At 37.4% G+C, this 25,471-nt stretch overlaps 1 protein-coding gene across 1 annotated transcript in view; it reads left to right on the forward strand.

The window, feature by feature from the left end:
• LOC122788869 (interferon regulatory factor 2-like) overlaps nucleotides 1-25,471 on the forward strand; it is a 590,221-nt gene that overhangs the window by 542,648 nt on the left and 22,102 nt on the right. The window contains exon 8 of the mRNA XM_044055774.1: nucleotides 20,727-20,826. Coding sequence (XP_043911709.1) covers nucleotides 20,727-20,783 — 57 coding nt within the window. The 3' untranslated portion in view covers nucleotides 20,784-20,826. The remainder of the gene's footprint in view (nucleotides 1-20,726; nucleotides 20,827-25,471) is intronic.

The raw sequence follows: 25,471 nt of genomic DNA on the forward strand, positions 1-25,471 counted from the left end.
AGGTTGAAAATTTACCAAACATGTCAGACCAGCAGAAATTATTACACAGTGCTCTTTATAAAATGCCAATACTATTCACTCACATTAGCAAATGCGACAAGTATTATGTGTTGGGGTCACCCCTGTTCTATACAGGCCTAATTAAAAGGCATAGAAAAAGGGTGCAGGCACCACCATCTCCACATCAAACAGAATGATCATGTTTGATGTCCCATGAGTATGACTTTTATTATTTTATTATTTATTGACATTTTATTACCAGGAAAGTCCGACTGCGTAGGAGCTCATTATAGCAGAGGCCCAGGGAGAAAATCTCCAAAGTATTATGAAACATTTTAAGAACAATAATTTTACAGTCTTGAAAAATAATATAAAACATCTAAAGTTTAAATAATTATATCAAATTAAACCTTATATGAAAATATTCATTACGAACAGATACAAATGATATGAGAATGATTTAATATTTAAAGAAATTGTATCCAGTTTAATAGAGAAATTAAAGGTAAGTTAGTATAACAGAAATAGGAATTGCTATATGAAGTAAGCAGAAAAGCAGGGATATGGTCTATTTAGAGAGAAAGTCAGGGGAGAGACATTGATACAATAAAGAAGTGAGTGAGGAAGGGTGAGAAAGGAGGTGTAAGGTATGATAGGTACATGTTCACATTTAGGGGTATAGATTATCCTGGTGTTGAGCAACCTTGAAAGATGGGAGGGAGGGTATTGACCTGATGGATACAGGTAAGGAGTTTGAAGCCTTAGCAACATAGTATGAATACAGACAATTCCCAAGAGATTTCATATGTTTGTGAACAGACAGCAGTTTTTGGTCACCAGATCATAATGACCAACTGGAAATATAATGTAGAATTTTACTTAGTGCTGGACAAGCATCTAGATGCTAGATAATTTTATAGGTGATAAGAAACTGTGTGGATGTTAGTTGATGGGGTGGATCTAACCAATTTAGGCATTTTAGTGCTATACAGTGGTAGGTTCTGAAAGGGGTATTTGCTGCAAATTTAGCATCTTTATTATAACATTTTCAAGTTTGATTTTTGAGATACGTGGAGGTTGGTAAGGATGAGAGTGTCGTAAAGAAGTATGGGAGAAGATAAGTAGTGGCAAGTGTAGTTTCAGTTGTATTGGTAAGAAATTGTTGTCTGTGTAAAGCATCCCTAGTTTTTGATGAGTTTTTCTTATGCAATTGTTTATATGCAGGTTGAATTTAAGATTAGCAGTTACATGTTAAATCTATGCCTGGAAGTTACTATACCATAATTTCCTCTTAGCATCCAGGTTTAACACAGATGTTTCCCTTTGACTCTCCTCTATGATGGAAATGTTACAATATCTATCAACAATGATAACTGGAGACATATTTTTGGACATGTCAATCTCTATCAAAATTCTGGGAAGATATTACAATCATCATGTAATTCTTCTGAGATTGTCGTTTGCAGTTTTCAAAGAAATTTAGTTCTATGAAACCATCTCATGTCTGAAATTGTAGAATGCTGTGATTTTTTTTCCTGATGATGGCCCTAAAATTTAGACCATGCCGGTGGAAATCACCACACTGTCGATCTTTTGATCCATGGTTCCAAAAATGGTCAATAAGCTCTACATAGGGAATCACATAATAAAACTGTTTAAAACTATGAACTGTAGCAGATCGTTTCACATGTGCTATACAACAGTACTGAAAGTGATACCCCATGAATTATAAGTTCCACATAAGGGGCGGACTCTTTCTTTCATGCCCATTTTTAAATGCGGCCTTGTTTCCCCTTGCTTTCTGCATAACTCCATGCTCTGTCATGTTACGTCTAACACAATTTCTGTTTCATTCTTCTTGTGGCTCTGCCCATTGATTGTTTGGTCTAACACGTTTTACTACATATACAGGTAGTGTTATTCTAATTAGCTTTTTGTATCCCATAAATGTATCATTATTGTGTGCACAGAACACCCCTGGGCATGCATTATTTATACAATAACACACACCCTGTTGGATATTATTGTTTGCTTATGACATTTCATCAAAATATCATAAAATCAAATTTCTGTTCATCAAACATTTAATGCTGGTAAGTGAAAACACTGACAACCATAACAAATACATCTTTTTTGCATGGAGGCTTGCCCCCTGCATACACCACTCCACCTGTTAATTATATATACCAACTCTGAGGTCACACAACAGTGGAGAAGGGAAAGTTTTCCATTTCCTGCTGTACTATAATTTTGCTCAAAAACGCTGGTATAGCTTAATCATTTGTTTTTTTCCTCACCTGTATCAGGCTTTTCACTATTCAATGTAAAAAATGATGAAATGAACAGAAGTCATATAGACAAAATTTAATAAAAAAGTAGTCAACCCACAAAAGATTAATATAAAAAATCAAAATTCACAAAATAATTATTACAAATGAAAATGTGTTTTCTGCAGGTGTGAAGCCCCCATGCACCCCCTTACACACCTGCTAATTATATGTACCATCTATGAGATCATACAACAGATGGGAAAGGGCTGATTCCCACTCTCTGCTTAAGCACAACCTCCCATAAGATAATGCCAGCATTTTGCAGTCCTAACTGATTGCTTGTGACAGCATTAAACACATTAAATTTTCTGAATGTTTAACTAACTGAATATTTCCCAGATAGATAGATGGGGAGGGAGAGACATTATTTTTGATGGAAGTTCATGATTAACTTCTGATTCTAAGGGGAAGCTAAGTCTGCGGTCATGAAAGCCATTATGAATGTCTTTGTTACTTTTTCTGTTACCGATTTTAATTTTTAGCATCAATTTCCTTTATTTGATATTAGCTCTCACAGTACTGCATTCTGGGCATGAGCTTTTAAACAGAACTGGATCAGACATTGCTTTATAAACCAAGGAAGAGTCTACACCTTAGTTACCCGTAAGATGCAGAACATCATGACAGTTCCTGCAGACTTGCTAAATAGTTTGGGTTTTCTAACTGATTTTTTCCAGTATGGAATTTTTACACTTTTCAAGCTATTTCAATGACTACAGAACATGAGACTGTATTCAATAACAAGTCAGGTTAATGAGGTATGAATAAATAAATAAACTTTTCAGTTTCAGCCAGTGAAAGACATTACAGGCATAAGAATATAATAAAATATGGGATTGACAAATATGAAAACTTGCATACAAAGATCACTATGTTTAGGTGTTTTAACATATTTACAATTATATATATATATATATATATATATATATATATATATATATATATATATATATATATATATATAGTTTTTGTTAACTACGTAAGTCATACAAAACGTAAGTATTACAGTAACGCTATGCTAAACATTGTATTCACAACTCATGCAGTACACATGATGGGAGCGGGATAAGGAAGAAACGAGTAAGAAAGGGAAACAGTACGTTTACAGATGTAATATAGATGTGCATAGGTAGATAGTGAGAAGGAAGGGAGAGGTGCGAAGTTATTCTTATTTGCTGAACTAGTTTATGTTTTTGTAGAGGGATGGTTGTCTAAGAAGAAACTGGAATATGCTAGTTATGTGATGATGTTTTGGTGAAATCATTTACAGGTAGCTTCTGTGACTAGAAATTGTTTGAACTGTGTATGGAAATCTAGGAAGAAGGAAATAGATCTGAGTGCTGAGGGTGGGGATTCACAAGTATAGGGGCCATAGTAGTTAAGCTGCGATCTGTGCTATAAAATTTATTCCATGGGGAACAATAAAGAGGTTGTGGGAAGGGATCAACTGATTGCTCTTTTGGTCAGTCTGATAGCAAAGTATGGGTTAGGGGTCTAAATTCAAGAGTTTGTGGAGAAGAGTAAGAAAGTCCTAAAATTGTCTGGCTGGACATGTGGTTTTGAATTTGCTGGGCTATAAACTATGCTTTTATTACTTTGGTAGATATACACTGGTCAAAGTTCAAATTGTTGTCTGTCATTGCGTCTTGATATTTAGTGATGGCGCCTTTTCTTTATGATTTGACTATTTCAGTTCTGTAATCATAGTTAATTGCTGTATCTCATGATGATGTATTTACTGGCACTGATGATGAAGTCATTAATGCTCCACCAAACATGCATTTTAGGGGTCTATATTATTAATGCGAAAGATGTCTCCATCGAATCCCTATTTACTGATCACTACCCATTGAAGAGCCAATGTTACAATCAAACTTCTTTCCTAGGTAAAGAAACTACTTGGTCACCAGAGCAACCTGAATATGAACTACATAATTTTACATTAATGAAGGTGGGGGGGGCTTCACCCTCCACCCCCCACTTACATATACCAACTCCGAGATCACACTACAGTGGAGAGAAGAGTTAATTCACGATACTAGTCACCTAGTTACTTTCCCAGGGAAAAACTTTGATGTAGTGATCATTCTCTGAATTCAGCTTTCGATGTAGTCATGTCAATGAATAGGGATTTGATGGTGACATCTCTCATGGAAATGATAAAGACCTTTATTTTTAGAGACCATCTTGAAGAACTTTGTCAGTTTACAGCCATAAAAACATTTGTTTGTCCATTGCCCATTTCTCACATTGATATCTGAAAATAATAATACAAAATAAGTGGACCCTGTACAGAGCCTTGTGGGACACCATTGGTAAACCCATGGTGGGATGGACAGGTAAACCCTTCCCCCAACACATGGCTTCGTGTTATTTAACTTGTGTTTTACTCATTGAATTATAGATGGATTGACACTTAATGCTTTTAATTTGTCAACTATGCCCTTGCATGAGTTCCCTTATTGCTCCTATAAGGCTTTGTCTTGAGAAATGATTGACAGATGCTTTTGTAGAAGAAAATGTGAAAGTATCAGGGTTATAAATGAGAGCAGTAACATGGAAGAAACGTGAAAATGTCATTGATGTAAACGTGAGTAGTAACATGGATGCAATGTATGAATATCAGTGGCATGAGTAAGAACAGCAACAAAGACGCAATGTGAGTATCAGTTATGCGAATCGGAGCAGTAACACTGATGATTTGTAAAAGTATTAGGTGAGTCACAACAGTAAAGCAGATACAGTATAACAGAATCAGTGATGTAAATCAGAAATGTAACACAGATGCAGTGTGATAGCATTAGTCATGTGGACCAGACCAGTAACACAGACACAGTATACAAGTATCAATGATGTGAGACAGAGCAGTAACATCAGTACAGTGTGGGAGTACCAGTGCTGTGAGTCAGAGTAGAGTGTTAGTGCTGTGGGTAATAACATGGATATAGTGTGAGTGTCAGTAATGTGAATCAGAGCAGTAGCATGGATACAGTGTGAGAGTATCAGTGATGTGACTCCTAGCAATATGTGAGATAGAGCAGTAACATCAGTACAGTGTGAGAGTACCAGTGCTGTGAGTCAGAGGAGCATGTTAGTACTGTGAGTCAGAGCAATAACATGGATATAGTGTGAGAGTATCAGTGATGTGAGTCATAGCAATAGCATGGATACAATGTGAGAGTATCAGTGATGTGAGACAGAGCAGTAACATAGATACACTGTGAGAGTATCAATGAATAGTGATAACACACATGCAGTGCGATAGTACTAGTGAACCACAGCAGTAACATGAATACAGTCTGAGAATATCAGTGATGTGAGACAGAGCAGTAACATGAATACAGTGTGAGAGTATCAGTGATATGAATCAGAGCAATAAAATGGATATAGTATTAGATTGTATGTGATGTGAGTCAGACAATAGCATGGATACAATGTCAGAGTATGACTGACATGAACCAGAGTAGTAACACAGATACAGTATGAGATTGTAAATGATGTAAGTCAGGGCAATAACATGAATACAGTGTGAGTGTATCAGAGATATGAATCAGAGCAATAAAATGGATAAAATATGAGACTGTAAATGATGTGAGTCAGAGCAGTAACATGGATACAATCTGAGAGTATCAGTGATGTGAACCAGAGCAGTAACATGGATACAATGTGAGAGTATTGGTGATGTGAACCAGAGCAGAAACATGGATACAATATGAAAGTATCCCAGTGATGTGAACCAGAGCAGTAACATGGATACAATGTGAGAGTATCCCAGTGATGTGAGCCTGTGCAGTAACATGGATACAATATGAGAGTATCCAAGTGATGTGAATCAGAGCAGTAACATGGATACAATGTGAGAGTATCAGTGATGTGTACTAGAGCAGTGACATGGATACAATTTGAGAGTATCAGTGATGTGAACCAGAGCAGTAACATGGATACAATATGAGAGTATCAGTGATGTAAACCAGAGGAGTAACATGGATACAATGTGAGAGTATCCCAGTGATGTTAACCAGAGCAGTAACATGAATACAATGTGAGAGCATCCCAGTGATGTGAACCAGAGCAGTAACATGGATACAGTGTGAGAGTATCCCAGTGATGTGAACCCGTGCCGTAACATGGATACAATGTGAGAGTATCAGTGATGTGAACCAGAGCAGTAACATGGATACAAAGTAAGAGTATCAGTGATGTGAATCAGAGCAGTAACATGGATACAATATGAGAGTATCCCAGTGATGTGAACCAGAGTAGTAACATGGATGCAATGTGAGAGTATCAGGGACGTGAATCAGAGTAGTGACATGGATGCAATATGAAAATATCCCAGTGATGTAAACCAGAGCAGTAACATGGATAGAATATGAGAGTATCCCAGTGACGTGAACCAGAGCAGTAACATGGATGCAATGTGAGAGTATCAGAGATGTGAACCAGAGCAGTAACATGGATACAATGTGAGAGTATCAGTGATGTGTACCAGAGCAGTGACATGGATACAATGTGAGAGTATCAGTGATGTGAACCAGAGCAGTAACATGGATACAATATGAGAGTATCCCAGTGATGTGAACCAGAGCAGTAACATGGATACAATATGAGAATATCCCAGTGATGTGAACCAGAGCAGTAACATGGATACAATATGAGAGTATCCCAGTGACGTGAACCAGAGCAGTGACATGGATACAATGTGAGAGTATCAGTGATGTGAACCAGAGCAGTAACATGGATACAATGTGAGAGTATTCCAGTGATGTGAACCAGAGCAGTAACATGGATACAATATGAGAATATCCCAGGGATGTAAACCAGAGCAGTAACATGGATAGAATATGAGAGTATCCCAGATCCCAGTGATGTGAACCAGAGCAGTAACATGGATACAATATGAGAGTATTCCAGTGATGTGAACCAGAGCAGTAATGTGGATACAATATGAGAATATCCCAGTGATGTGAACCAGAGCAGTAACATGGATAGAATATGAGAGTATCCCAGTGATGTGAACCAGAGCAGTAACATGGATGCAACGTGAGAGTATCAGAGATGTGAATCAGAGCAGTAACATGGATACAATATGAGAGTATCCCAGTGATGTGAACCAGAGCAGTAACATGGATACAATGTGAGAGTATCAGGACGTGAATCAGAGCAGTAACATGGATGCAATGTGAGAGTACCATTGACGTGAACCAGAGCAGTAACATGGATACAATGTGTGAGTATCAGTGATGTGTACCAGAGCAGTGACATGGATACAATGTGAGAGTATCAGTGATGTGAACCAGAGCAGTAACATGGATACAATATGAGAGTATTCCAGTGATGTAAACCAGAGCAGTAACATGGATACAATATGAGACTATCCCAGTGATGTAAACCAGATCAGTAACATGGATAAAATATGAGAGTATCCCAGTGATGTGAACCAGAGCAGTAACATGGATACAATATGAGAGTATCCCAGTGATGTGAACCAGAGCAGTAACGTGGATCCAATATGAGAATATCCCAGTGATGTAAACCAGAGCAGTAACATGGATAGAATATGAGAGTATCCCAGTGATGTGAACCAGAGCAGTAACATGGATACAATGTGAGAGTATCAGGGACGTGAATCAGAGCAGTTACATGGATACAATGTGAGAGTATCAGTGACATGAACCAGAGCAGTAACATGGATACAATGTGAGAGTATCAGGGACGTGAGTCAGAGCAGTTACATGGATACAATGTGAGAGTATCAGTGACATGAACCAGAGCAGTAACATGGATACAATGTGAAAATATCAGGGATGTGAATCAGAGCAGTTACATGGATACAATGTGAGAGTATCAGTGACATGAACCAGAGCAGTGACATGGATACAATCTGAGAGTATCAGTGATGTGAATCAGAGCAGTAACATGGATACAATGTGAGAGTATCAGGGACGTGAATCAGAGTAGTAACATGGATGCAATATGAGAATATCCCAGTGATGTAAACCAGAGCAGTAACATGAATAGAATATGAGAGTATCCCAGTGACGTGAACCAGAGCAGTAACATGGATACAATGTGAGAGTATCAGAGATGTGTACCAGAGCAGTGACATGGATACAATGTGAGAGTATCAGTGATGTGAACCAGAGCAGTAACATGGATACAATATGAGAGTATCCCAGTGATGTGAACCAGAGCAGTAACATGGATACAATATGAGAATATCCCAGTGATGTGAACCAGAGCAGTAACATGGATACAATATGAGAGTATCCCAGTGACGTGAACCAGAGCAGTGACATGGATACAATGTGAGAGTATCAGTGATGTGAACCAGAGCAGTAACATGGATACAATGTGAGAGTATTCCAGTGATGTGAACCAGAGCAGTAACATGGATACAATATGAGAATATCCCAGGGATGTAAACCAGAGCAGTAACATGGATAGAATATGAGAGTATCCCAGATCCCAGTGATGTGAACCAGAGCAGTAACATGGATACAATATGAGAGTATTCCAGTGATGTGAACCAGAGCAGTAATGTGGATACAATATGAGAATATCCCAGTGATGTGAACCAGAGCAGTAACATGGATAGAATATGAGAGTATCCCAGTGATGTGAACCAGAGCAGTAACATGGATGCAACGTGAGAGTATCAGAGATGTGAATCAGAGCAGTAACATGGATACAATATGAGAGTATCCCAGTGATGTGAACCAGAGCAGTAACATGGATACAATGTGAGAGTATCAGGGACGTGAATCAGAGCAGTAACATGGATGCAATGTGAGAGTACCATTGACGTGAACCAGAGCAGTAACATGGATACAATGTGAGAGTATCAGTGATGTGTACCAGAGCAGTGACATGGATACAATGTGAGAGTATCAGTGATGTGAACCAGAGCAGTAACATGGATACAATATGAGAGTATTCCAGTGATGTGAACCAGAGCAGTAACATGGATACAATATGAGACTATCCCAGTGATGTAAACCAGATCAGTAACATGGATAAAATATGAGAGTATCCCAGTGATGTGAACCAGAGCAGTAACATGGATACAATATGAGAGTATCCCAGTGATGTGAACCAGAGCAGTAACGTGGATCCAATATGAGAATATCCCAGTGATGTAAACCAGAGCAGTAACATGGATAGAATATGAGAGTATCCCAGTGATGTGAACCAGAGCAGTAACATGGATACAATGTGAGAGTATCAGGGACGTGAATCAGAGCAGTTACATGGATACAATGTGAGAGTATCAGTGACATGAACCAGAGCAGTAACATGGATACAATGTGAGAGTATCAGGACGTGAGTCAGAGCAGTTACATGGATACAATGTGAGAGTATCAGTGACATGAACCAGAGCAGTAACATGGATACAATGTGAAAGTATCAGGGATGTGAATCAGAGCAGTTACATGGATACAATGTGAGAGTATCAGTGACATGAACCAGAGCAGTGACATGGATACAATCTGAGAGTATCAGTGATGTGAATCAGAGCAGTAACATGGATACAATGTGAGAGTGTCAGGGACGTGAATCAGAGTAGTAACATGGATGCAATATGAGAATATCCCAGTGATGTAAACCAGAGCAGTAACATGAATAGAATATGAGAGTATCCCAGTGGCGTGAACCAGAGCAGTAACATGGATGCAATGTGAGAGTATCAGAGATGTGAACCAGAGCAGTAACATGGATACAATGTGAGAGTATCAGTGACGTGAACCAGAGCAGTAACATGGATACAATGTGAGAGTATCAGTGATGTGTACCAGAGCAGTGACATGGATACAATGTGAGAGTATCAGTGATGTGAACCAGAGCAGTAACATGGATACAATATGAGAGTATCCCAGTGATGTGAACCAGAGCAGTAACATGGATACAATATGAGAATATCCCAGTGATGTGAACCAGAGCAGTAACATGGATACAATATGAGAGTATCCCAGTGACGTGAACCAGAGCAGTGACATGGATACAATGTGAGAGTATCAGTGATGTGAACCAGAGCAGTAACATGGATACAATGTGAGAGTATTCCAGTGATGTGAACCAGAGCAGTAACATGGATACAATATGAGAATATCCCAGGGATGTAAACCAGAGCAGTAACATGGATAGAATATGAGAGTATCCCAGTGATGTGAACCAGAGCAGTAACATGGATACAATATGAGAGTATTCCAGTGATGTGAACCAGAGCAGTAATGTGGATACAATATGAGAATATCCCAGTGATGTGAACCAGAGCAGTAACATGGATAGAATATGAGAGTATCCCAGTTATGTGAACCAGAGCAGTAACATGGATGCAACGTGAGAGTATCAGAATTGTGAATCAGAGCAGTAACATGGATACAATATGAGAGTATCCCAGTGATGTGAACCAGAGCAGTAACATGGATACAATGTGAGAGTATCAGGGACGTGAATCAGAGCAGTAACATGGATGCAATGTGAGAGTACCATTGACGTGAACCAGAGCAGTAACATGGATACAATGTGAGAGTATCAGTGATGTGTACCAGAGCAGTGACATGGATACAATGTGAGAGTATCAGTGATGTGAACCAGAGCAGTAACATGGATACAATATGAGAGTATTCCAGTGATGTGAACCAGAGCAGTAACATGGATACAATATGAGACTATCCCAGTGATGTAAACCAGATCAGTAACATGGATAAAATATGAGAGTATCCCAGTGATGTGAACCAGAGCAGTAACATGGATACAATATGAGAGTATCCCAGTGATGTGAACCAGAGCAGTAACGTGGATCCAATATGAGAATATCCCAGTGATGTAAACCAGAGCAGTAACATGGATAGAATATGAGAGTATCCCAGTGATGTGAACCAGAGCAGTAACATGGATACAATGTGAGAGTATCAGGACGTGAATCAGAGCAGTTACATGGATACAATGTGAGAGTATCAGTGACATGAACCAGAGCAGTAACATGGATACAATGTGAGAGTATCAGGGACGTGAGTCAGAGCAGTTACATGGATACAATGTGAGAGTATCAGTGACATGAACCAGAGCAGTAACATGGATACAATGTGAAAGTATCAGGGATGTGAATCAGAGCAGTTACATGGATACAATGTGAGAGTATCAGTGACATGAACCAGAGCAGTGACATGGATACAATCTGAGAGTATCAGTGATGTGAATCAGAGCAGTAACATGGATACAATGTGAGAGTATCCCAGTGATGTGAACCAGAGCAGTAACATGGATACAATATGAGAGTATCCCAGTGATGTGAACCAGAGCAGTAACGTGGATCCAATATGAGAATATCCCAGTGATGTAAACCAGAGCAGTAACATGGATAGAATATGAGAGTATCCCAGTGATGTGAACCAGAGCAGTAACATGGATACAATGCGAGAGTATCAGGGACGTGAATCAGAGCAGTTACATGGATACAATGTGAGAGTATCAGTGACATGAACCAGAGCAGTAACATGGATACAATGTGAGAGTATCAGGGACGTGAGTCAGAGCAGTTACATGGATACAATGTGAGAGTATCAGTGACATGAACCAGAGCAGTAACATGGATACAATGTGAAAGTATCAGGGATGTGAATCAGAGCAGTTACATGGATACAATGTGAGAGTATCAGTGACATGAACCAGAGCAGTGACATGGATACAATCTGAGAGTATCAGTGATGTGAATCAGAGCAGTAACATGGATACAATGTGAGAGTATCCCAGTGATGGGAACCAGAGCAGTGACATGGATACAATGTGAGAGTATCAGTGATATAAATAAGAGGAGTAACACATTTGCAGTAGTATTCGATCTAGTGCAAAAGGAAAAAGATTACATTATTAAAACTTATAAGGTACACAGAGTGTTATATAATCTCTTACAAAATATAGATATTTTCTGAGGGGTACAGAAGCAAAATGGTACAATTGAATTCCAAAGAACCATTTCATATTTAAGGATTAAAAACAGTTTGGTCTCTTTTTAATAGGGAAGGAAACACTGAATAAGTTGTATTTTAACTCCTCTTCTTGGCCCTGAAGACTCCATATAAAGTCAAGTAATCTGTATTTATGACCTCATAGAATGTCATTCAGTATTAAACATTGAGTGCAATGCTATCTAGTGGGTCAGATGTGGAGTCCTGTAATTTTAATGTACATTTTTTAATGTTATCTCTGGAAAAAGAGCTACCAAGTAGCTTTATTTAATTATTTGTAAAAGATTACTATCATGTGTTGACACCGCTGTTGTTTACATTTTAAAATATTATTGAAAGTGAGGTCAAAGTAGTCCATTTTCTTTGGTGTTTGCTTCATTATAACAGAATGCTCTATGCTGAGTTATGCATTACAGAATACTTAGTATGTTAATTTAATCTGCATTACATCAGCAGTGAACTGAGTTACATGGTTTTGTGGATCAGTAGGATAAAGAAACACTAATATACCCCTTCTGCCTGATTAAGATGCAAGGCATTGGAGATATCAGTATTTGTCCAGTTTTATTTAATAATTTATGTAATATTTGCCATAGCAAGGCAAGTCAGAAATAGCTGAGGAGACACAAGAAATACGTGGCAGCGGGCAGCATGAAATGCACCCAAGCTGCATGTTAGAGGTGCACTGTAGGGTGTACTATACACTTTTAGTTATGAATTATTCTGTATGGCAGTGGGCAGCATGAAATGCATGGCAGTGGGCAGCATGAAATGCACCCAAGCTGCATGTTAGAGATGCACTGTAGGGTGTACTATACACTTTTAGTTATGAATTATTCTGTATGGCAGTGGGCAGCATGAAATGCACCCAAGCTGCATGTTAGAGATGCACTGCAGGGTGTACTATACACTTTTAGTTATGAATTATTCTGTATGGCAGTGGGCAGCATGAAATGCACCACAGCTGCATGTTAGAGGTGCACTGTAGGGTGTACTATACACTTTAGTTATGAATTATTCTGTATGGCAGTGGGCAGCATGAAATGCACCACAGCTGTACATTAGAGATGCACTGCAGGGTGTACTATACACTTTTAGTTATGAATTATTCTGTATGGCAGTGGGCAGCATGAAATGCACCACAGCTGCATGTTAGAGATGCACTGCAGGGTGTACTATACACTTTTAGTTATGAATTATTCTGTATGGCAGTGGGCAGCATAAAATGCACCCAAGATGCATGTTAGAGATGCACTGCAGGGTGTACTATACACTTTTAGTTATGAATTATTCTGTATGGCAGTGGGCAGCATGAAATGCACCACAGCTGCATGTTAGAGATGCACTGCAGGGTGTACTATACACTTTTAGTTATGAATTATTCTGTATGGCAGTGGGCAGCATGAAATGCCCCCAAGCTGCATGTTAGAGAAGCACTGCAGGGTGTACTATACACTTTTAGTTATGAATTATTCTGTATGGCAGTGGGCAGCATGAAATGCACCACAGCTGCATGTTAGAGATGCACTGCAGGGTGTACTATACACTTTTAGTTATGAATTATTCTGTATGGCAGTGGGCAGCATGAAATGCACCACAGCTGCATGTTAGAGATGCACTGCAGGGTGTACTATACACTTTTAGTTATGAATTATTCTGTATGGCAGTGGGCAGCATGAAATGCACCACAGCTGCATGTTAGAGGTGCACTGTAGGGTGTGCTATACCCTTTTAGTTATGAATTATTCTGTATGTATTAGTATTGAATTCAAGTGCATCAAAACTGCATGCATGGGATAGACACAGTGGGGTATTATACACAGTTCCATTCAGTGTGTTAAAGCCTGCACTGACTAGGTTACATTACACAGGTATAGTACGGCAAATGTTAGTGCAGAGGGATGAAAAGTGTACACTGTAATTAACACAAATAAACTTGTCAACAAACTCAGTATGACAACAAGCATCTTCATATTTTAATTGATATAAAACTTGGAAGTGATGGAAAGGTAGTATCTTAAAACTTCAATTGCAGTAAGCAAAATTGTCTCTGATATTTGTTCTTTGCTGTACATAATTATAGAGCTTGTGGTATTAGTGTAGTGTTAAGCACAGCTGCCTTCCAATCAGTTGATTGGGGTTTCACTGCTGCCTAATGTAAGAGACGTGCATTTGGGTAGTCACCTTTAACATGTAGTATGGAGACAAAAATGTTCATTTAGTCTTGGCAGTTAATGTAGAGGATTAAGGCTATTGGAAGCTTCCTGTATTCTAGGGTTTGACTCTGTCAGCCTCTATTTGCCTACTGTATGGCTGACTTCACCAAACAGTGGTCTTGGGCAAGTAGGAATTTCAGCTACACTCTTCAGTGATCTAGTGGACTGTATAACTAGTGATTACCTGTGAGCTTATTATATGACATCATTAGATTATAACTGTGCTGACGACCATGCTTCTGGGACTTCTCCTAAGGTGCTGCTATGGTCAGATGGGCATTCACTACTAACTCCCATGCCAACTGTCGTACCAACTAAACTCAGGAAGGGTAAGATGCATTGAGGGTATCTCCTTCTGTGCCACAGAGCAAATAAGATACATCCCAGGGATGTCAAAAATTCTACGTTCACATACACATACTCAAACACACATATATATGTGCATCACACATGTCCACATGCTGACACATGCTCACAAAGTAGTTCATGATTTCAGTTCTTGTGCTATCCTTATTAAATGTAAGTTTCTAGTTTTTTGATGTCATGATACTTGCATATTTTCACCCATACAGTCCAGATAAAACAGTGCTGGTGGTCTTAGTGGCTTTATATACTTGGCATTTCTGCTACATTCTGATGTTCACTGTAGAAGCAATGCCTTGCATTTTTCAATTTATGTACATTGATATTTAGGTGGTGATCAAAACTTTTTTTTTTCAGTTACCATATAAGCAGTGGAGCATGTAAAACACCTTCTAGTAATGTACCGCTGGATGTATTTTTATATTGTTTCAAGGATAGATGATGGCATGGATAAGGAGACCGGAAAGAATTTAACAGGGTTACAAGAAGCAGGGCAAATGTCTTTGAATAAATGTGACTGCAGTAATGTTTGGTACATAGAGAACATTTTACAAACCACACAACACAAGTGAAATGGGTAATGAGTTTGTAAATGGCTGGGAGTAATTGAGTACTTATAGTGGGGGAAATCTCAGGACAACAGATTAAAGCATATCTTTGTACGGTATGGGTAGATGAGATCAGAATGTTTATCATGGAAGGATTCAGACAGTAACTGTTAAAACCAGGAAAGGAAGGATCCTCATTTGTGCTTCATACAGCATAAAGTAAGGATCTACAAGGCATTGCAGCATTTGCTAATATCAACCACAGAGCAATATGGTTCTCATTACCTATAAAGGAAGAGCCAGGAAAGGTGTCAAAGACCTGAGTCTGGGATTACAAAGGAAGCAGAAAAAGTTTATAAACCACAATCTGTGAAAACAAAGGTGCAGAGAAGCCATGGGGAAATACAGAGGAGCTTTTTAGGTTCAATGGTTAGACTACCATAAGAGAAAAGGAAAGGCGAAAGTGAGATTGGAGAGAAAAGGGAGCAGAACTGAGCATGTATCGACAGGTTGGAAATTTTGCTGCAAATATGTGAGGAAAGCAAAGGAGTACATTGCAGATTCTGAAATGTCAAAGCAGGGCTCTGCCAGGGATGGACAGAATGCAGGGTCCACCATACGGTTCATAGGCTTCAGCATCTGGCAAACTAAACAGTGTCATAATGTATAGATAGACTAGTCAAAAGTGTTTTTTCCTGCAACATTTACCCTGAGGATTTCTATCTGTCTGTTTCAACTTTCCAAGTCTCAGTTCTGTTGGCATGAGCATTGTAATCCTCAGACCTCTTGACCTGGTGTCAGTGACTGTGAAGAAAAGTTTGCATTGTTACTTTTCAAATAACTTGCTGCACGTCTGGCTATGTTGGCACTGTTTCCTTGGTGATAACAGCTGGTGTAAGCCTGCGCTGATGTATGGTTGAGAAGTTTCTCCTCATTTATAGAGATTTCAGGCTATCCAGAATGCCACCCCCAGGGGGTGCAGTTCTGTCTGGGAGAGGTACAAACTGAAGTGATGTGGAATGAGAGTGAAGGGCAGAGAGGCATCAGTTGTGAGGGCAGGTGCAGTTGTGGATGGCACGTACAGTCTTTCCCTCCCTACAGCAGGTGCATCACTTGTCTTGAAGAGAGGGGACTCGTAGACCTGTGCATATACTAAGTGTGAGTCTAAGGAGGGACTGCCCAACCCTTGAGCCTCCAAAAAAGGCAGGCATCCCAAACAAGACTGTCTGCGAAGGCTGCTTTTCAAATCTTACCATAACCCAAAGATCCCACATTCTGGACACGAGTCTGGATGTCCGAGTATATCTTTCTTACTATTCTTATTGAAGCACCCTTGGCACAGCAATTGTCTGATGAATTGCTGGCACAGTCCCATCCTTTCACTGGCAAAGGTGGTGTAGGGCTACTGGTTCTATTTGCCTTTTGCTCGCAGACAGAAATGTACAGAGAAGTTCATACCATTCAGAAAATGCTGCAAGCTCCTTCATGATGTCAGGTTTCATATAGTGACCTCTAGTCCCTTATTCTGTTGTTGCATCAGGAGGTTTAGATTATATTGCTATATGTGGTGGATGCTACAGGACTTTTAGCCTTGATGTCTATGGTGTATGCTTAGCTGTACCCATAGGGGTTTGGTTAAAGTGGGCTGTTACTGCATCTTTCATAAACTGAAGGAAAGCTTGCATCCATTTATTTTAATCTTTCACCTACTCACAGAAGTCTGAATGGGGGTGGGCAGGGGACTTTTATTCCAGCTCACACAAGAGGGTGAGTTGTGTGTTGCTTATTTTGCTTATCAAAGAGTCAGTCCAGGGGATAAGCACCCTGGCTGTTTGGCAGGGCAATTGTGCCTGTTTGTTCTTTCAGTAGCTCCCACTACAGACGTACACTTCAAGCCTCCTGATGGAGATTTTAAAGGTCACCAAGAACATTTTCCGCTAGGAACATTTTTGGAGTCAATTGGAAAGTGTACATTGTCAGGGTGGAAAGGCATCCTCTTCCCTAATATATTTTTTTCAGATCTATTTGATCACCTTTACCTGACTACTGATACAGATTTGTTGGTGGATGGACCAGCTGTTTGTCTTCACTTGGTGTGGGAAAGGGGCTGCTTAGGTGACCTTTTGGAAGTGGATTTCTAGTTGCAAGTTTTTGCTACTATGTAGCTGTGTGACTTTTACCACTTGGTCAAGGACCTTTTAGTATAGTTTTAACATGCACTCCAGGAGTATACCCTTACAAGTACTTCTGTTTCGGCATTCCTCCTGTTGATCATTATTTGGCCTCATTGGTGGTTCCTTCCCTTTGTGAATGTTTGAAGATGTTGCCATGCTTTATACTCACTGCAGAGGTCTGCAGTATAAGGTGAAAAGCGGATTGTGAGTTGCTCGCTCTCGCTGTCGCGCTCGCTATCTGTCTGACACACGCATTACTTCTCCAGTTTTCTTACTTCGAGTACATTGTAAGAATCTTACCACCTGATATGGTTTTTCCTGTCCCTGGGATAAAAACTGAGAAAGATGGGGATGAGAGCATCCATCTTGCTAGGTGCAGAGACTCAATGCTATCAACTCATGGTGGAAATGTACACCTTCCAGGCATGCACATGTCCAGTCTTAAAAGATTTATCTGAAGACTACTTGCTGGATTTTGTGGCTGTATAGTTACTGTAGAAGGGCTTAATGTGGTGAGTACTAGCATCTGTTTTTCAAAATCTTTTGTAAATGGTTTTCCTGGTATCTGTTACATTTGCGTGGAAAGATGCGATGTATGTAGTTACCGTATTTCTTTTATACCATATTTCTCCAGTGTTGATGCAGAACACTTCTGCTTTCCTTAGATTTATGCATCATTTCCCTTGTTGCAGCATGTGACACACAGGTTGCATTGCAGCATGTTCTTCTGTCTGGAAATTATTCACAACTAGGTAGCTAACAGAAGAATTTATGCAAAAAGACTTGGTAAGCTGAGATGGTGAGTGGGAAGTTGTCTAAGGCATTTTGAGGCATTAAAAGGTGGAAAACATTACAAGAAGAATTGAAGAAAGACTCCTTATCTGTTTTAGGTCTTTAATGTTAATGTTGCTTGGTAGAGCTAATGCTTGAAAAATGGTGTACACCATTCTAAGTCAGTGGGATGAAGCCATTCTGGGGGATAGTGATGGAAGTGTTATGCTCCCATATTATGAGAATACAGTGCAGTAAGAGAATAAAGGTGTTGATAGAAATATGAATTCTCATCAGAATAAAGCCCCCTCATGTTAAAAATCTGGAGCAGAATGTTTTCATTTGTGTCCCATAGAAGATAGAAGTACTATTGTGCACATTCCCTCTTACTTCGACAGGATTTTCTTTCTTTTTTAAATGTTCCCAGTAATATTCAATCCAATGAGACTTCCTAGTGGAGGCACTACATTTTTTCCTAGATGTTCTGCAAACTAAATTCATAAGATCAACCCCGAGCAATACCACTTCTGTTGGGATCCATTCAAACCCTCTGTGTATAGAGAAATAACATTAGAACTTATGAACCCCCCTCCCCAAGTAAGACAGAGTGCTTCATTCCTTCAGTTTGCATCTTTTGTATAACTTAAGCAAATGGTTACTTTTATCAGTTGATATTCATGACAGCTCTCTGCATTTGGTAGACTTCTCTATTTTATGTGGATGTTGTTAATGTCAGTGCCCTGTGACTGGATTATGTACTTCTACCTTTGACTCAAACACAGGGTTCCTTTGCCAGTCTAGGGGATATACATACTTTGTCTGCAATCCTCACTCAAACCAAGGGCTACAACAGGAGTTTGAAGTTTTCCCTGGATAAGCCTGAAAACAGAACATGCTGGAGGGATAGATTCCTGACCCAGAGACTTCCCATGCTCTGGAACAGGCTTACCCATTCATGTCAATCAGAGCTTCTCATTAGCTCTCTTTAAGAGAAATTTTGACAACTGCATGAAAAATGGGAAATTCACCCTGGGGATCACTGCTGTGGTGCTGCTCGACAGGCACAGGAAAATAATTTTCTTGGGTGGCAAAAGCCAGGGAACCTCAGTTGGCTAGGCTTATATAGGCCCTAGGGCCGATAGCCTAGTACATACCTATGAACCTATGAAGATTCAAACCCTGTACCTTTGTCTCAGAAAGCAGCTCACTACAACTCAGAGTTTTGTATTAAACTCTGAGGAGGGTCTGTGTTTTTGAAATGCAGTCTCTTTTTGATTTATGAAACCCCCTTTCCTAACAGTACTACTATTCAGACATACATGGTCTGAAGTTACTGTTAGATTTTGGGTTTAACAATCAGAAAAGGAAACTTTTTTTTTACTTTTTTTAATTGTATGGACTTCTGATTTTTTGTTCATGTTAAATTTCTTTTCAAAAATGCCAGCACAGCTTCACTGTATTTTGATGCTTGTGCACTTTGATGCACTGCTATATACTCTCATATTTATAAATATATATATATATATATATATGTGTGTGTGTGTGTGTGTGGGCGCGCGAGTGACACTTAGTTGTATACTCATGTTACTGAGAGCAGCAAGATTGACAAAAATTGAGTGATCCAAAAAAAAAAATCCACCCCCAAAAAACAGCCTTTTTTTGCAGAGGGGCAAGCCCCCTTGCCCCCCCACCAATACTAATTATATGTACATATTCTGAGATTGCTCTGCACTGGGAAAAGGACAAACATCTTCATCCACACTGTTCTCGATCTCGCAACATAACAATATTCTATCACCTAATTTTCAATCAGGTGTGCCAGCTTTTTTTTCAGTGAGAAATCGTACCATTTGACCACCTCAGTGACACGCATACACACACACACACACACACACACACACACACACACACACACACACACACACACACACACACACACACACACACACACACACACACACACACACACACACACACACACACACGTGTGCGCTCGCACGTGCACTAAAACTCTGAAGAGGAGAGTCTGTGTTGGTTTTGAAATGCAGTCTCCTTTTGGTTAATAGACATTTGATGAGTGTCAGGTATGCTCGTGTGTTTCATTAATGCTTCATAACTGCACATTATCATGCCTGAATGTTGAAAAATAAATAAAATGATAGTTTCAAGAGTTTGGTAAAATCTATATCAGAATGTCAGAGCACGTGGTTAGTGAAAAGAATATCAAGGAGTCTGCGATTCAGTTTTAGAGGTGCAATAATAAGCACACACTATCACCATCAGGTTTTTTCTAAGTTCATATGTTGCATTTTTATTGGCGTATGTTACCTGTTTATGATTATTTTGTTTACAGATAGCAGAACAGCTTCAAAGAGTTGAACAGTTCAGTGACTCCAGCAGCAGAAGATGAATAACTCAGACTTTTTTCCAAGAATACCTATCATATGTGCAAAGTAAGTGACATTTAGATGAAAACATTTACATTTAACTGCATCTCATAATCCCAGCACTAAATGTATGGCTCAAAAAAGGAAAGTACATTTTTTCCACAATACATTTTAGGCTTTTCCTGTTTTACTTTTAAGAACGTGTTTTTATACAAATAAAAATTGAAGTATTTTAGAAATGTTTTAGAGCATTACTTTATTAGTTAAGAGATAATCACTAACTTTCATTACAGATAGTATCTCTGAGACCTGGTAAGGGTTAGGCTAATCCGATAACTGTTCCATTGTCTACTGCAAATTGTCTGCATTATGGTTATATCAAGTATCAGAATACAGTGTGTATATAGTGTGGGATTAACCATGTGTCTTTCATTTAACTTACAAAGTACAGGTTGTGTTGCTTAAACCATTTTATAGAACTGTAAAATGTTTTACCAAGCAGCTCAGCACAATGCATATTACAAGAAAAACATTTTCATAAGCCAAAAGTTCTCTCAAGCCACAGAATTCCTATGTAACAGTTAGAAAGACATATAACTGTTGGATGTCATATTTTTGTAGTGAATTATGTCTTGAAAGTAGTTAATTGCTAGACTAGGCATGGCCTGCTCACACAATTGCATGACTGAGGTATGATTTATTTCAGTATGACTGATAATGACAACAGTTGTAGCTCATGCCTTTTGTATTATTCATTTTTATTTACTTTCTCTTTGTTGATTGGGTTATCAATTCATTGCCAACATGCAGTAATTACTCCAACAAAAAGGGGCAAGCTAATGATCAAAGACTGAATGAGTGAATACAGTGAATTTCTAGGAAATAACAAAAGGTGTAAGAGCAAACTGAGCAATTTATGCATAATGCTGAACATGAATGTTGACTGCATGAGAAAGAACATTGGTGCTTTAAAGTATAATTAATATAGCTGTGTAAAAGCAAACTGATGTACTGACAGCTGAAGAACATTTTATAGTTTGTAAAAGAAATAAAATAATACTTGATAACTTTTTTTGAATATATGGCAGAGCTGTATTGACTGTCCAAGAATTGCTTTTATTTATCTATCTATATATCTATTTATTTATTTAGTTATTTATGCATGTGTGTATGTGTGTGTGTGTGTGCATGCATGCATGCATGTAGTGTCAATAGTACAATAGGTAGGACACTCACTTGTGGTGCAGAATGCTGTGGGTTCTATCCCCACACCTAGCAGATCGATTGCTGACACTGTAGTGCATCATAGGGGAGGGGGCTGCACTCCTGAGTGTGGTGTTCATCAGAAGACATGTTAAAGTGAAGCCCCATCTGCTTGAATTGAGGTTAACTCAGGTGGCTGTAAAATATCCCACAGCACCTGTCAAAAAGAGTATTTTCTTTATTGATATATACATTATTTATTTATTTATTTTACATTTCTTTACCGGGATAGTCTGACTGGATACATGTCCATTTTCAGTGGAGGCCTGGGGAGAAAAGCTCCAAGTCACAGATACGAGCATAATAGACATAAACATAGCAGAAAATAAGAAGCATAGAAACTACAGAGATGGTACATTATTCCATAGTCTGTTGACTAAGACAGGGTAGAAGTTTTCTTCACATCAGGTAAATCATAAGAGATTAACAGTTTTTCATGCATTACATACATTACATATTATTTACATATTTACATACTTGCATATCTACATCTATTTACAAATCTCCATACATTATAAACTTCAATTTAAGAATTTCCCCCACTCTTTTATCTACAACCAAAACATTATTTTTTTCCAAATTCTTTGTCAAAGTCCATTTTCCATTGTATTTAATTTAGTTTAGTCTCTCGTTCCATATAGTCCATGAAGCATAAAATATTACTCTGTCTATTTTCTTCACTTCTTCCTGTTTACGTGCACCATAATAACCAAATTCTATTATGTCCATATTTATTTGTTCAAACTTTAACAAACCTTTCATCTTATTATCTTTACTTATTAACTCTTTCACATTTCAAAAACACATGCTCAGTAGTCGCAAACTCTCCACATTTATTATATATTCTAGCTTGTTTTTTTTTTTTTTTGGTATGGCATATTTGCCTTAACCAGCAATTTTCTAATAGACAATCTCTATAAAAAATCATTACATTCTTTAATCTTTTTATAGTTATTATGTTTCATCATTATGGCTTTTTTCTTATCTATTTCTAAATCTTTCCATGGATCAATACAATAAAATACTTTCATAATACTTAAGTATCATTCCTTTCTATTTTTCTCACATATATATTCTTTTTTTTCCATAACACAATTTTGTTTTGTTACTCTCATTTCTGCACTCTCAATGCTTTTACTTAATTTTCTAACTTCCATTCCTTCCCATAATTCTTTGTATTTATAATATAGCATCATTATTATCAAATTTGTATTTTTCTTCATAATTCCTTTTAATACCTTATATAAAATTAAAGGTGCTGTATGTACTATTGGGCTTATTAAACCCTAACATCCTTGCTCTTCTTTCATATACAGAATCCCTTTTTTGACTGAATTCAGTCTAGAGCCCCATATAAAAGAGAATATAATAAACATTAATTAATTTTCATACTTACTAGGAATCATATAGATGTTAGCAACATAAGCAATTTTCCTATTACCATGGTGTTCAACAAGTGTGCTTTTTCTACATGAAAATCTATAGGATTTCCAAAAATTAGTTATATCCTTTACTTCTTTGAGTACATTAACATATTGTTGTTGTCTGTATTCATTCCTTCCAAATGTTATTCCTAATATATCTATATATTTTTCATTGAATGCAACACCTCCTATTATACCTTAAGAACCAAATCCTTTACTTTTCTCCTTATTTATACTTAAATCATTTCTTTTTATTTTTTCATTTACTTTTTTCATCCATACTTTATTTTTAACAATTAATACAATATCATCCACATAATTATACATTACTGGCAATTGTACTTCATCCATCATTTTGTATCCACCACTACTTGACATTTTATCAATTTCCTTCACTAGTACATCCATAACTAACGATAAAATTACACTACTAGCTGGGTAGACCTGCTTTATTCCACATTCTATTTTTATTTCTTCCCCAATCCAGCCATTTACATTTAGTTTCACATAGTTCCTTTCATAAACAGATTTTTGCTTACATTATATGCCTGCAAAATTCCCCATAATGATTTATATTGAATATCATCATAAGTTTTACTTATATCCTCTATCATAACATTCACTTTTACATTTTTATTTATGATATCAATTATTTCTCTTATTATCCATAATAACTCTTGACTTCCTTTTCCTTTTCTTCCAAATACATTTTGGTCATATATTCTATCCATTTTTTCTGTAACCTTTTTGTTATTATTCTAATGCAAATTTTATAATCTGTATTATTCAATGGTATAGTTCTCTAAATTTTTATCTCCTCTTTATTTCCTTTTTTTAATATGAATTTTATAACTCCTATAGATATCTCTTCCTTTTTAATTCCAGTTTCTAACCATTCATTCACAACTTCAATAAAAAATATTTTTTGCCACGCTTTCATTTCTTTATACATGCCATATTCAATTCCGTCCAGTCCTGTTGCAGAATTCATGCTAATATCTTTTAGAATTTCATTCAATTCTTTCATGGTTATTTTTTGTTCTAAATGCTCTATTTTCCTTATTTAAATTTTCACCTTTATAAATTTGGTCTATGTGTTCTTCTCTCTTAACAAATAATTCCAGTACATATTTTTGTATATTCCTTCTTGCTGTCTTATTTGCTTACCTCCCTTATGTTTTAATTCTCTTATTATTTTTCCTTCTTTTATTATTTTACTCAAATATGGTGCTACCTCTTCTTTCTTTCTTTGTAAACAATATTTTTGCTTATATAACAAGTTGTTAATTTTAATTTGATTTCTTTTATATATTTCTCTTTCTTTTTCATAAAAGGAATTTTTCTTCTCTAATAAGTCTCTAAATGTTTCTTGCCTTAATATCTTATATCTCTCTATTTCTTTTCTTCTTTTCTTCATTATACATTGTAAAAATACTTTTTTTATATTTTTCTTTAAAATTAAGCCACCAAACAGTCCAGTTCTCATAAAACTCCCTCATAGTCATATGATTTTTCCATAATTCCACAAGTTCATTTTTCTCTTCTAAATCTAATTCATTTTCATTAATTATCTTTATTCCTTTTCCTTTTCTTATATATTCTTCATTCCTGTACTTTAACCTATATTGCCACATGATCTGAAAATCCAGCATACTTAATTCCTTTTTATAACTTTTAAACTATCAGATATTAAAAAACAATCAATTTTTGTCCTAATTTTATTCTTTTTATAGGTCCAGTGGTTATTCTCCCATACACTTCACTTTCCGCATCTCATAATTTCTTTAGCCATTTTAACATCACAATCAGTCTTATTTTTCCTTAAATTACAATTAAAATCATGAACTGCTATAATGTTTATGTTTACACAAACATATTCAAGAATATTTTTAAACATAATTTCTCTCTCTTGTTTTGTTACATATGTATATATAGCTATAATTCTATACACATATTTTCCATCTCACGTCTATTACAGTAGTTTGGCCTAGTTCCACTATGGTTACAGCTAATATTTTAATGCT

Source organism: Protopterus annectens, chromosome 14.part0 (assembly GCF_019279795.1).
Source record: "Protopterus annectens isolate FY-2018-M chromosome 14.part0, PAN1.0, whole genome shotgun sequence".
Classification (NCBI taxonomy): domain Eukaryota; kingdom Metazoa; phylum Chordata; order Ceratodontiformes; family Protopteridae; genus Protopterus; species Protopterus annectens.